General features: G+C 39.1%; 2 protein-coding genes and 1 pseudogene across 2 annotated transcripts; 2 read left to right on the forward strand and 1 right to left on the reverse strand.

Moving 5' to 3' along the window:
- Nucleotides 1-206: 206 nt before the first annotated feature.
- LOC125834878 (uncharacterized) lies at nt 207-1,796 on the forward strand. Its single transcript, XM_049514029.1, has one exon. It carries the CDS (start codon nt 207-209, stop codon nt 1,794-1,796), a length of 1,590 nt encoding a protein of 529 aa, XP_049369986.1.
- Nucleotides 1,797-5,986: 4,190 nt separating this feature from the next.
- LOC125834879 (uncharacterized) lies at nt 5,987-7,444 on the forward strand. The gene has a single exon (XM_049514030.1). It carries the CDS (start codon nt 5,987-5,989, stop codon nt 7,442-7,444), a length of 1,458 nt encoding a protein of 485 aa, XP_049369987.1.
- A 5,910-nt stretch (nt 7,445-13,354) lies between these two features.
- LOC125834881 (geraniol 8-hydroxylase-like) lies at nt 13,355-14,880 on the reverse strand (annotated as a pseudogene).
- Between the last annotated feature and the right edge of the window lie 204 nt (nt 14,881-15,084).

Consider the following 15,084-nt stretch of genomic DNA (forward strand, 5'->3'; position numbering starts at 1 on the left):
GACCAAATCCAAATCTAAGCATTAGCCTAAGACGGCTTAATACCCAAGGCGTATTAAGTCCATTAGTAAAACTGCCAAAAATCATGTCCAAGGTCCACGACCTAACGACATATCATATTGTTTGACATTTGAAAGATGTATGTGTGGAAACCTAATTGTTGCCTATTTGGGGGAGGGGAATCTTAACCATGCTTTATTTTGTAGGTATGGATCGATTTCCTAAATTTGACATGGTAGTAGAAGCCCCAGTTTTGCTCAAGATGTGGTACAACGACCTCACTGTGGTTCACAAAAGGGTCCTCAACAAATATATAGGAGCCCTAACAGAACTCCTCAATATGGTTGGGTGGCCTGAACTGATTGAAGTCCTCACGGGTTATTGGGACAACGAGAAAATGGTGTTTCGATTCGGAACCACGGAAATCACCCCGACAATTGAGGAAATTCGGGATGGAATAGACACAGTCGGTACAGGGCTTGAAAGAAGGGTGAGAAAGCGGGAAAACATCCTAATCCCTAACAAGCCTACCCTTGAGGATATTGTAAACTGGCTCGGATTAAGAAAGGATTGCGCCTACTGGGCCGAGGGTTCTAGCGTTTCTTTCATGGATCTCTATGTTAGATTCGGAGATGCGAGCTTTTATGTGAATTACAACCAAGAGTTCAGGGTCACTTTCAGAGAATGGGACGGGATCAGACCTTTGGCATTTACCATTGCACTATTAGGCACCATGGTTTTCCCACATGGCCCGAGCCTCAGTATCAACACCCGAGTGATAATGCTTGCGCACACTCTGTTCCACGGGCATCTGAACCAAGGGCAAGTAAAGTATTATCCTATCGCACCTGTCATCCTTTCCGACATGTACCGTGCTTTGGGGAAATGCAAGGAAGGGCATCGTTACTTTCAGGGTTGCAACCTTCTTCTTCAATGGTGGATAATGAGTCACTTGGTGAAGAGACACGGAATTCAAGAACTCCATACCCTCGATGAGTATAACGCTCTTAAGAGTTTGAATGACATGTTGTTCTGGGCAGACTTGGAAAAAAGACGAACCAGAGAAAGATGGGTTCAAATTTTCTCTGAGTTGAGAGAAGAAAACATTCAATGGATGTTCGATCGTTTCATCTCGAAAGATGCCATAGTACGGGGTGACAGACAACTTGTGCTTCCTCTGCCAGGTATTCGAGGTATTCGCCCATATGCACCCATTCGGGTCTTGAGACAGTTTGGAAGAAGACAGACTACACCCCCAGAAGCATATTACCGTATCTATGTGTTCGACATCGGGGATGATAGAGTGCCTGAGGCTTCAGAGATGCTGAGAGAATGGAAAAGAGTTGTGCGAATGAACAAGGACACTATTGCCATAGATCGATTTAATGCGGGGTATGATGAAACTTACAAAGCTTGGTTGAAGCGCAATATACAGGGTATCTCTTTCTCAGTTCCGAACATTTACCGCAGTATAGAGGACAAAGAGTCCAAAGCTTTGATAGAACTGAGAGAGGTAAGAAGAGAAGCCCAGGAAATGCACGAGCAATTTCTCCGAAAGCAAGAAGAGGATAAGTACGCCCTCGAGAGCGTAACTCAAGAACAAGAAAGCTTGAGAAGCGATTTGGGAGAGCTTAACTTATGGATTGGAGATAAGAAAAACGGAATGTGCCTCGAAGACTGGGAAGATAAAGGTCGCCGGAGCGAAGGATACTTGCTGATGATTCAATACAGGCTTCAACATCTCATGGCACAGAACAAGAGGAGCAGATCAGAGACGGGGCCATCGGGAACATCTTAGCGGATTTCGCCCCTGCGTGGGTTTTTCTATATGTACTTATTGTTATTTGCCCCTGCGTGGGCTTGCCTTTCTTGTATTTTGGTACTCTTTTCAAATGACCCCTGCGTGGGCCTTTCCTTTGCGATTTTCGTTTATTCCCTATTTCCCTTGCTTATTTTCACTTCTTGAACATCATTTTATATGTGAAATTTGCTTTGGGTAACAAAATGGTTCAATTCTACACATACATTTTCAAATACGCTAGGCCTACCCTTGGCACAAAAGGGTCCCCTACTTGTTTAGGATGCGCGATATATGCTTGTGTGCTTTAGCTGTTTATGTGATATTGTTGCTTTGAATGATGATATTTTAGCCCACTCCTTTTCAAAAAATTTCCAAAATCTCTACAATACCAAATACAAGTCACTATCAAAATGTCCGACCAAAATTCCATGAGTCTTGAGTTTCTCAGCCAGAAATAAAGTCCTACCACCCAAATCCTAAAATATTACTCTATCATCTCAGGAAAGGTGAAATTGCCGCTAAGATGGAAAAAAGCAAGGGTGTCGACATAGAGCTGACCGAGGAGGATTTGAGGATGGAGTTGCAGCGGCTCAGACAAGAGATCCAAGAAACCAGAAAAAGGAGAATAGAAGTGGAGTTTGCCACCGCGGTCGCACAAGCAGCAAATGCGGCACTAGACGCGGAATTGGCCGCAAAGATGACCAAATGCGATGTTATAAGTAAAAAGACAGTTGTTGTGCGGAAGAAACGCGATGCCTTCAAAGATGCAACTATGAGACTTCAGAAGACACGTGGGAAATGCTCTTTCTTCAATCAAGAAGCCAATAGTGGTCCAAGAGACACTCACCCTGGGGCTACTGAAGAAGATGTCGATGAGGAAATCATCTATATGCCTCCCTTCCTGGGACGTCTGAAAGGAGGGGACCAAAAGATCACTCTCCCGGCTTATGAGCGGACACATAGCATAGGGGCAAGAGTCGTGTCGTGTGCTCTCATTTACGAGCACCTTAAGGCATCAGGTATGCTGAAGCCTCTCGAAGGAACCACTTTTGGGTTTGGGCATGAAAGCTCTCAAAAGACATGTGCCTACAACCCGAACCAAAGAGGACACAGTATAGAGGAATGTGTGGAGCTTAAGGCAGCGATCCACAACCTGATCAACATTGGGAAGATCCCGTATATGTGGGGGAGAAACACCGTCTTTACCTGTGACCAACAGGAGCCTAATGTGCCAGTCACTGAGCACACTTTGTTTTATTGTCACTACTTCACACCTTTTAAGAAAACATTGCTGGATATCTACAGTCTATTAGTCCAAAAAGGAGTCTTGGCCTCTATCAGAAAGGATGGTGAAGCAATCGATCCCGTTGGAATTGAGATCTGGAAGCCCTGCCCTTATCATGATGTCATCGATCACAACATTGGGAGGTGCCTCAAGTTTCGCTATGACGTGGAATCCCTCGTCAACATGGGAAAGATTCAAGTTGAGTCTGTCCCCCGTGGCTAATACGGCAGTTAGAAGAAGAAGCTTTGGTGAAGGCACCATCTATCTTTTAGGACGCTTTATTATCTGTTTTTCATTTTTCTTGTAATCACCAGAAATGAATGAATGAAAATGAAATTCCCTTTTGTATTCGAACTACGTAGGGCTTGAATTCTCCCTGGGAGATACGTAGGCAGCCTTTCAAGGCCCGGCCCCTATCTTTTTCAAATTTTCTTTCCCCCTCTGTCATCATACAAGGAAACATTGAATTCACATCAACACATGCCGAGAAGATCCAACAAGAAGACCTTAGCTCAACGCAATTTAACCTTTCTGAGACACCAACCTCGATATAAAAAACAAGCAAATTCCTGCTTGTTCAAAAATCAGTCCCCATTATTCGTGGGTTAACATGTTCTCAGACAAAGCAACTTTTATGTATTTACCTGCTTTCTATGTGATATCTTGCATTATTCATCCAGAACTAATACTGACAGATTTGTCTTTGAGTTGTTCGTCTTTACAGGTAGTTAGAAATGATCTGTATTGATACGCTGGCTGAACACCCCTATTTTACCAGATCAAAAGGGCCTACAGATTCCTTTCCCAGCCAAAATTCACAAAAGGGAAAAACAGCAATGAGTGATAACAACGAAGAACCTGGCCTTACTGATGTCGTGGTGGCTCAACCCGCCCTTGCTGATCAGAATGAACTGATCCTGCAGTTGATGCAACAAATTGCTGAGATGAGGGTCGAGATGCAGAAAAGACAAGATTTGCCTCCTCCGATTTTTGCTGTCAACACTCAACCAGACGGAAGACCTCCAGCTTAAATTCCCCCTCCGAACGTGGAACAGGCTCAAAACCCGTCTTCAAGCCCTGCTCGTAACCCCTCCGTCATTGACCTTACCACTCAAAATCCCCACTACGCTTCGGCCTCTTATCAAACACCACCCCCTCCTCAAAATACCAACCTCCAAGCATCACTCCCTCCCCCTAACGCAAACCACCAAACTAGCCTGCCCCCCTACGGCCAAAACGCTAATAACCCACGCACTTCCCTCCCTCACCAAAACCTGTACACCAACCCCCAGACTTATCCCCAAAACTATCACGCCCCTTTAAATGGCCAGAGTCCCTCTATCGCTCCACCACTACCGCAAAAACCCATTTTCCAAATACCAGTTCCCAACGAGCATGATGCCCATGGTTCGGAGCTCGACCACTATGAGGAGAGGGAGAGAGAGTGGAGGTCAAAGGAAGAGACCGCCAAGATAGATATGAAGGAGGAAATTAGAAAAGCAATGAAGGAGCTGAACTGCATTCCTGAGGTCGCAGGGTTGAGTTACGAAGACCTGTGCATTCATCCAAATTTGGACCTCCCGGAAGGGTTCAAGGTGCCAAAATTTGACATCTTCGGAGGAACGGGAAACCCCTTAGCACACCTGAGGGCTTACTGTGACCAACTCGTGGGAGTTGGAAGAGACGAAGCTTTGTTAATGCGGCTTTTTAGCCGAAGTCTGAGCGGAGAAGCTTTAGAATGGTTTACGTCTCATGAAACGAGACAGTGGTCTAGCTGGAACGCTCTGGCTAAGGACTTCATCGAACGATTCGCCTATAATGTGGAGATCGTTCCTGATCGTTACTCCTTGGAGAAGATGAAGTAGAAGCCGACTGAAAGCTATAGAGAGTTCGCATATAGATGGCGAAAGGAGGCAGCTAGAGTTAGACCTCCTATGTCAGAAAAGGAAATTGTCGAAGTGTTTGTGCGGGTGCAGGAGCCCGAATATTATGATAGAATCATGTTGCTCGTTGGAGCAAAATTTGCTGAGATAGTCAAGGTAGGTGAGACTATCGAAGATGGATTGAGAACTGGGAAGATTGCCCGTGTTGCTGCCTCGCCCGGATCTTCGGGCTTGTTGAAGAAGAAAAGAGAGGATGTGTCCACTATCTCTTATGAGGGAAAGAAGACCCCAAGGAAAACCTCATCATACCAAGGTCGTTCTAGACTTTAACAGAGTTCGTACCCGGCTTGTTATACACAGGTTGATTACCAAAATAATCCTCCCCCCTGTTATCAAAATACCCCTTCTCCCATTTACCAAACCCCCCCTACTATTTACCAAACTCCCCCTCCAATTTACCAAACTCCACCTCATCACTATCGGAACGTCGCCCCCAACTGTGCCAATGTTCAGACAAATTACCAAATACCTCCCCCGACGTACCAAACCCCAACTCCACTTTACCAAAGTACCCCCCGAACTACCAAGCTCCACAACCAAATTACCAAACCAATTCATATCCCAGATATCAAGCCCCCCGTCCAAACGCTCCAAATTATCGCCAGATGCCTCCTCCGCAACAAGTAAATTACGATCCCCCCCGCCCTAGATTCGAGAAGAAGCCTGCTAGAATTTTCACCCCGCTTATTGAAAGCCGAACAAAGTTGTTTGAGCGATTAACCACGGCAGGATATATTCATCCAGTGGGGCCCAAGCCGGTTGATACTAGCTCAAAGTTTTACAGACCCGACCAGAGGTGCGCATATCACTCCAACAGTGTTGGACACGATACCGAAGACTGTATCAACCTGAAACATAAAATCCAAGACCTGATCGATCAGAATGTGGTCTCTCTTCGGACGGTCGCGCCCAATGTCAACAGTAATCCTTTGCCAAATCATGGAGGCGTCACTATCAATATGATAGAGACAGATGACGATTGGTGTGTGTCAAAGGCAATAGTTTCAGTTGTTCCTGATGAACTAGAAAGGGCTGTAGCCTCGTTGAGCATTAGAGAGAAGAAAGAGTTTGTGATTCTGACACCCGAAAAGGTTGTTGCCTTGGTGCCACGGGAAACTCTTACCCAACCAAAGTTTGTGATTGAAACAGCTGTTACTCAGGGTATGACCAGATCCGGCAGGTGCTACACACCGGAAGAGTTGGCTCAAGGAGGGCAGAAGAAGGACCAAGCAAAAAGGCCGATCAGTGAAGCCGAAGCTGAGGAGTTCTGGAGAAAAATGCAACCGAAAGATTATTCAATTATGAAGCATTTGGAGAAAACACCAGCTCAGATTTCTGTGTGGGCTTTATTAATGAGTTCACAGTTGCATAGACAGGCTTTGATGAGAGCTTTGGATGACACTTATGTGCCTGTGGGTACTAACAGCGACAATCTAGCAGCCATGATACACCAGGTCATTCGGGGACATCGAATCAGCTTTTGTGACGAAGAGTTGCCCTTTGAAGGGAGGATGCACAACAAAGCTCTGCACGTCACCATCAAGTGCCGGGAAAAAGTTATAAATCGTGTTTTGGTCAACGATGGGTTCGGTCTCAACATATGTCCGCTTTCAACTCTCAAGCAGCTGAAATTCGACTTGGGAAAGGTTCAACAAAACCAGGTCAATGTGAGAGCTTTTGATGGAGTACAAAGAGACACGATAGGGGCAGTAAATTTGGATGTTCAGATGGGGCCTGCAGAATTCAATGTGGAGTTTCAGGTGTTGGACATCAATACCAGCTACAATTTGCTTCTGGGAAGGCCGTTTATCCACATGGCTGGGGTTGTGCCTTCTACCCTTCACCAATTGATGAAATTTGTTTGGAAGGATCAGGAATTGGTCATTCATGGTGAGGGGAGTCATTCCGATGGGTATGCGTCGGTCGTTCACGAGGTTTCTCGAGGTTGTGATTTCTACTCGGTGGAGCTGGTAAATGCCACCGGTGATGATTTGGCTCCGCAACCTCTTATGCTTGCCGTGTACAAGATGATTGCTGCTGTTATGCTCCAGAATGGTTTCGAACCAGGTTTTGGGTTGGGGAAGCATTTCCAAGAAATCGTCGAGTCTATCCAAATTCCCACCAAAGGAGCAAAGTTTGGTTTGGGATATGTCCCAACAGATGACGAAGCAGAGATGAAGAACAAGAATGTTGATCAAGCATTGGCCATGCCAATTCCTCATCTGTACCAGTCATTCCCGGTGCGAGGATATGTCAATGATGATGGTCTCGGGGAAGGAATCTGTGGCCTTTTTGAGGAGATTGATGCGGTCATTGAGGAAGAGGCTGGGACATCAGGCATCCGTGATGCAGAGCCTGAGGAGCGATTGCAGAACTGGACCTCCACACCACTCCTGATTTCCCGCTCATCTGGGTAGAAAAGACATGTGTCTTTGTTTGTTTTAAAATCGGTGGTAGTCCGGAAGAGGCCCGAGACCCACCCTTTATGCAATTTTATTTGTTTGAAGTTTTTAAATTCCCTTGTGATGTTTCAAAAGGAAAAATGGCCCTCGGTCATGGCTAAAGTTTGTGCTTGTCTTTCAATTTAAATGAAAAGCCTCTTTTATCAAATTTGCTTGTTTACTTATCTGTTTATATTTTACTTTCCTAACTTTGTTTGTTTATGATTTCAGTAATATTAATTTAAAACCTGTCAATGTCATGTCATGTCATGAACCGAGTGAACAATATGAGGCAGGTGATGATGAATGTGAGGAATATGAAGAAGAAAATGAGGTTCCCGAACATGTTGCTGAAGAGTTTCGACAATTTGAAAATCAACATAAGCCAAATTTGGAAGAAACCGAAACTGTGAATCTCGGAGACGATAAATGTGTTAAAGAAGTAAGAATCAGTGTCCATTTGACGGAAGCTCAAAGAAGAGACCTGGTTCGCTTGCTTAGGGAGTACATTGATGTATTTGCCTGGTCTTATAAAGACATGCCAGGGCTGAGCACAAATATGGTGTCCCACAAGTTGCCGATCAACCCAGATTTCAGTCCAGTAAAACAAAAGACTCGGAAGTTCAAGCCTGAGTTGAGTTTGAAGATCAAAAAGGAGATTACAAAGCAGATCGAGTCCCAAGTAGTGGAAGTGACGCAATATCCGACTTGGTTAGCTAATGTTGTTCCGGTTGCCAAGAAAGACGGAAAAATAAGAATTTGCGTCGATTACAGAGATCTCAACAAAGCTAGCCAAAAAGATAATTTTCCATTACCAAATATTCACATTCTCATTGATAACTGTGCTAGGCATGAGATGCAGTCATTTGTGGATTGTTATGCGGGTTACCACCAGATCCTGATGGACGAAGAAGATGCAGAAAAGACAGCTTTCATCACGCCTTGGGGCGTATATCATTATCGGGTGATGCCTTTTGGCCTCAAGAATGCCGGTGCTACTTATATGAGGGCCATGACAACCATTTTTCACGATATGATTCACAAGGAGATCGAGGTGTATGTAGATGACGTCATAATCAAGTCCCGCGAGAGTTCGGACCACTTGATTCACCTGAGAAAATTAGAATAATTAATTTTAGAATGATTTAGAATAATTAATTTTAGAAATTTCGAAAAAAAGAAAAAATATAATAGAATAATTTGCAAGTTGTTTCAAATAGTTTGTCACTTGTTATAATTTTTAAATAATAATATGTCTTTTATACAATTATGTATATAATTAGTGTATTTTATAAATATTGGAAAATCGTCTCAAAAAGATTTGTTTAATTAGATATTTGGTTAGTTTGCTTAGTTATCTAATAGTTTACAATTTTGAGTTAATTAGTTAGTTTATAATTAAGTTAATTATTATATAATTATGTGTCTAATTAGTATATTTTACGAATGTTCAAAAATTGTCTCAAAAGGATTTTAGTTTTATTTAAATATTTGGCTATTTGGTTTAAATTAATTAATAACTTATATTTTGAGTTAATTAGTTTATAATTAAGTTAATTATTATATAATTATGTGTCTAATTAGTATATTTTATGAATGTTCGAAAATCATCCCAAAAAGAGTTTAATTTTAGTAAGTATTTTACAAAATTAGTTTAGTTCAAGTTATGGTCATAATTTTAAATCATTGGTTTGCGATTAAATTAATTATTTCATTTCGTTAAGATTAAGAAGCTCATTAATTAATTTTTATAAATCCATCTTATTTAGCTTTTGACCGAATTCACCAATTATCTCAATTTGGCTAAGTTTTAACTCTAGATGGTTATAATCGTAATCCATTTAGCCCTTTTCTTGACATTACAATTTTAACCATTCTCTAACCTTACCTCTAGCTTATTTAAATAATCACCAAGGGGCCTTTATTTTTTATTACATTTTCAGCCCACCATTACAACCCACACAATCAGCCCAACACACCTCTCTTTCCTCTCATCCCAACATACAATATTCCCTCAGCCCAATTTCCCCCTTTACCCGGCCCAAGCAAATCAGTAACAATACAATATAACAATCCAAACAATACAATGATTACAACAGTCCAAATGACCCCTTGATCCGATTTTCAGCCCTTTCCCCCTCAAAATCGAACCTTATATCCTTCTATATATTCTCTTTTTTTTCAGTTGAGAGGGGGGGGATTTTTATTTTTTTTCGATTAGAAAATTGAGGCTCAAAAAGAGTGTTGTTTTTTAGAACCAAAATTTCTACATAAGAGATTTGAAGCGATTCTTTAGTGAAGAACTTTTGGTCACTTTTCATCAATACATATAAAAGTTGATAGAGATAAAAGTGGCAAGTCTCAAAGGTCATACAAAAAACATATACCAAGTATATTCGTCTTAGCGTCTCTCTTTGGTTGCTGGGAATTTTGCCGAAATCTTCGGAGTTCTCCGGAGTCGTTGGTGGAAAAATCATTGTCCTCTGCTCGTTGTCCTGTTTGCTGCACCTCGAAAGGTAACCCCCCGATTTCAGTTCATATCTTGGTATGATAACTGTTGAGTTAATTGAATGATAGGAATTCAAGTTGTTTCGATCTATTTATTTATAGCTGATTATGTTGCCTATCGCTGTTCTTATCTTGCATTAACTTTTTGGAGCACTGTAAATCTGGTTAGCCATTTAAGAGATATAGCTTAAGCTTTTTTTTTTTGACAAAAGTATGGTGATATATGTTCCTATTTGCTTAGCTACTAATACCTTGTTTTATCCTTTCGCTTCTGAAACAATTTGGTCTTGATGCTTGATGAACTCTTCTTTTCTTTTTTTTTATCATGTAGCATAGTAAGTTAGAATAGAGTTTTATTTCTCTAAAATGTCCAACAATGGTGCTCCATATAATGCAAAATGAATTTAAGGATTTTGTTTTTCGACTGTAGGTATCATTTGCTAGCTTGCTCATAGTTATTCTTCTTCATTGGTAGTGTAGTATATGTTTTGTTGTGGGATTTTATCTTAGTGCCAAAACAGTAGCTAGTTTACTAGTAGTAAACATGTTTTCTTGATTGATTAGTTTTATCTTTGTGGTCACTTTAGCATTTGCTTGAGGTTGTTGCCGGCTAATTAATTCAAGAAAGGAGTTAAATCTTTTTCTTTCTCCTATTATATATTTACTTGATGTGCTGAAGTTTGTGTCTCTGTTGGTCACTATCATTGCTTGATCTCATCGTATTGCCTATATTCCCTTTTAAGCTTCTTTTAATCTGGTATAGTTGTTGGTAGGTTATATATATATATATATATATATATATATATATATTTTATTTTTTTTATTTTATTTTATTTTTATTATATATATATATATATATATATATATATATATATATATATATATATATATATATACACACACATATATGTATTTTCTATTTTTTATTTTATTTTTATTTATTTTTATTTTTATTTTCTTGATATCTGTTTGATATGATTAAATTGGTATTGAAACAACCGGTTATACATATGCTCTTATATCCATGCTTTAAATAGTAGCCGAATTATTTGCCGTTACTTTATATCAAATCTGCATAATTGAATTTTATTTGATTTGAACCTGTATGTACTTTACTTCCACCTTAGCATGTTTGCTTTTTTTTATTTCATTTTATTTTTTAACTATTGTCTTAGCATTTTGATAGTTGAGCATGTGGAGTTAGGAATGTGTAGTTGTCCATTCAATTTTTATTTTTATTTTATTTTATTATTTTATTTTTTTTCTCCTCTCAGTATGTCTCCTTAAGTATTAAGCAATATGGCTTTCTCTCTGTTTATTGTAGCAATCCACGGCCTATCATTTTTTAGGGATCGAGTTAAACACCTTTAGTTTGGTGTCGCATTTTATCTCGGAAAGCATCTGCAAAGTCAACTTAAATTGTTTGAATTTGTTCTGCTTAATTATCTTAATTTGCTTATGCTTATCCCCGGGAATTGTGTCTTTAAAAGAGGAAAAGAGAAGGTTCGATTGGCTAGCTTCTAATTTGTGAACATGAACATATGTGGAATATATATAAAGATTACTGTCAAAATGTGTTGTTGCCATGCCATCAAGTGTGTCATTCCTCTTATTGAATAATCTTGCCTTATTTGTGAGTTTTATAGTTATTAGTATGGATATTAATCCTTTTTCTTCCTTTTCTTGTTTCATGTGATATTGAATGAGCTCATGGAGCTCTAGTGCCCCTCTTTCCATTCCCATGGGCCATGGAGGCCCAAAATCGCATTTCCCTCGAGTCGTATTTAAAAATTCAAGTCCCAACAGACTAAGGCGTACAGGTCCCGGAGTCGAGGAAAATATTGGAGCAGATTAGAGAATTGAAAGATTGGGCCAAAGGCCCACTTTTAATTCCAAATTTGTATTTTGTTATCTATTGGGGCCTAAGCCCATTTAGTTGCTATTCTTATTTTGTTAGAAGCTTAAGACAGGTGAAAAATTGGGCCTAAAACCCAAAGAAAAAAAATATTTCTTTAACGTTAGTGTAGGACAGGTGCAGGTGGCTCAAATGGGCCGAAGGCCCAATATGAAAATGGGCCCAAGTGCCGGCCCAGGCGGACAGGAAAACCGGATTTGGGCCCAAGTTCCTTTCTCTCTTTGTTTTTTTTATATTTGTTTGCTCGTTATTATTTGCTATTAATCTTAAGGTTTTTAAAAGAATTCAAATCCCCAAAAGACACCAATTTTTTTTATTAATTACTTAAACTAAATTGTTCATCTCTACTTAACGTAAAAGAAAATAAATAAATAAATTCACAAAATATTTCACTTAGATAATATTTCAATATTTCCCCTTTTCCCTTTTAAAAATAGTTCTAACTATAAAATAATTCAATTTTTTTTTACAAAGTTAAGCTAAGTTAAAATTATTTTAGCCAAATAATTAATTGTCGGATAACCGCATTAGCGGATATTCCAGGTGCTTTAAAAACCTTCCTAGAATATTAATAGGAACCTCGAACCCCCTTAAAAGTTTTCAATAGATTTACTGTTTCAGTCTTTTGAAAACAATAGTTTTCTTAATTTTTTCTTAAAAATTAAGTGGCGACTCTAAACCACTCAAAAAATATATTTTCCTAATAAAACAAATATATTGATATTTTGTTAATAAAAGTCTTAAGGTGTATATTTTTGTAATTTTCACTTTTATATAACATATTAAGGACAAGAAGGTGTCTATGAATGATTTATATTTTCATGGATTAATTTTGTCATCTCTGATTACAATATTGATATAACAGTTTATTATTTTTTATTTCAATTAACGGTAGATACAAATGATTTGAATTTTTGGTGTTAATATCAACATGAATGACCCCTTTTTTGGATTCAAATGTAGAGTTGAATGTGATTTTGACATCCTAGCCCCCCATTTTGACCTTTTATAGAAATTAATGATTCATTTAGGGTGTGTTTGGTACGGATGTTTTCTAATTTTTTCATGATTGGTTGACTTAAATGTTTGGAAAATATTTTTCAAATCAATTCATTTTACTCAAATTTAAGGTAAATGACTTCCCTTTCAAAATTAGGAAAAACAATTTCCAAACCTTTATTTCATACTTTAATTTTTTTGTTTACCCTACCCATACCCCATACTCGACCCTACCCATTCAAAAAAAAAAAAATTTAAAGTACTTATTTTTAAAATTTCAAATATATTTTATCCCTACCACCAAACTAGCCCCCCTCTCCCGACCTCCGCCACCCCAAACAAAAAAAATATTTTTTGAAAAATGTTTCAAATTTTAAAAAATATTTCAATTTTTTTTTCACGTCACCCCCCCTCTCCCCGCCCGCCCGCCAGCCACCCCTCCCCCCAAACAAGATCACCCCCGCCTAGGCCACCCCGTCCTCCGCCACAGAGCCCAATATTGCTGGCATCAATCTCAATGCCAATGGAAATCCAGGGCATGTTCTTCTGCCAGCACCAAATGGAATCAATTCAAAATCTTTTCCACGCATATTCAATTCTAAACTCCGGAATCTCTCAGGTTTGAACACTAAAGCGTCTTCCCAGAAAGAAGAATCACGACCAATTGCCCACGCATTGACTAGTACTAGTGAACCCTTTGGAATGATATAATCACACAATTCAACATCTTGGTCCACCCTGCGGGGGATTAAGAATGGAGCTGGTGGGTGAAGTCTTAATGTTTCTTTGATGATAAATTGCAAGTAAGGGAGTCTGGATACATCAGCCTCTTCTATTGGTTTTCCTTTTCCAACGACTTGTGCAAGTTCAGCTTGGACTTTCTTCATAATCTCTGGTTGTCTAAGTATTTCTGCCATTGCCCATTCTAACGTGCTTGTAATTGTATCGATTCCACCAATAAATATGTCCTGTAAATTAAATTTGGTAATTCTCTCAAATAAACTTAAAAAAGTAGCACATCATGTCTTCTTAACCATGCATCAAAAGAGAAGAGAAGAGAACGAACCAGGAGCATGGAATTCACATAATTTTGATCCATCTCTTGGGGATTTTCTGCACTGTGGTTGAGAAGCACTTGTAAAATATCACTTTTTTCGCTCTTTTCTTCCAACCGCTCATTGATCATATCAACAAAGAGTTTAAACAACTTACCAAAAAGGATGTTTGTGCGATGCCTTATTCTTTTCAAGTAAAGGGAAAAAATCCACTAGGTTGATCTTCCCAGCAACATCAACGATGCCCCAGATCACGTCCTTCAATTCAACCTTCAACTTTTAAAAGTAATATATTAATTTCTCACCCAGCTAATTATACGTTATTAAACAATCATGTTATTCAATTATACCTTTGAATCCGAATAAAGATGAACCAAATCCTTGGAGAAAAGGGTGTTTGACGCTAAATTGAGATTAGTCTTGAAAACAATTTGACCAACATCCACAGCTTCACCTTGTTGACAACATTTTTCACAATAAGCAATCAATTCATTCACCTTTTGAGACCTTAGATGTTGATTTGCATCAAGCCTATTGGTAGAGAAGATATTTATGTTCAATATTCTCCGAAGCATTCGCCATTGAGGACAAACAGGAAGCCATGACATAGAAAATTTGCAATCGTTTTGTGCTTGAAGGGCATTAGGGATAAATCTAGAAGAAAAGGCAAAGTCTTGTTTTGCCATAGCTGATGAAGAAATGACCACTAATGTTATTTGTCCTAACTTTAAACTCATAATTGGACCATATTTTTTTGCAAGATTGGCTAGTGATACATGGGGTTTTGTAACTAACAAGTGAAGATTTCCAATAATTGTCCATGGTGATGGCCCTGGTGGAACTTTTTTGCTTCCTTTGCTACATAGCTTTGCTATAATATAAACAAAACTTATCAAGGCAAAACTTGATCCCATCACAAGTGTATAGTAATCCATTATCTCTTATCACTCTCTTCCTTCCAACTTTGATATTATTGATGTGTTAGAAAGTTTCAACCTCTACCAATTTTTATATGGTTTTAAATATTTTAAGTTGTTAATTATTGTCATTTATAATACTTTTTACATAATTTTTATATTACTTCCTATGTTTCAAATTAAGGAAGGACAATTACTTTTACCTATTATACCCTCAATTTA

This window comes from Solanum verrucosum, unplaced genomic scaffold, assembly GCF_900185275.1.
Source record: "Solanum verrucosum unplaced genomic scaffold, falcon-dt-bn FXZP01000184.1, whole genome shotgun sequence".
NCBI classification, from domain to species: domain Eukaryota; kingdom Viridiplantae; phylum Streptophyta; class Magnoliopsida; order Solanales; family Solanaceae; genus Solanum; species Solanum verrucosum.

What these genes read in the sequence shown, in the direction of transcription:
- LOC125834878 (XM_049514029.1), top strand. Translation starts at nt 207, where the DNA reads ATGGATCGATTTCCTAAATTTGACATGGTAGTAGAAGCCCCAGTTTTG.
- LOC125834879 (XM_049514030.1), top strand. Translation starts at nt 5,987, where the DNA reads ATGATAGAGACAGATGACGATTGGTGTGTGTCAAAGGCAATAGTTTCA.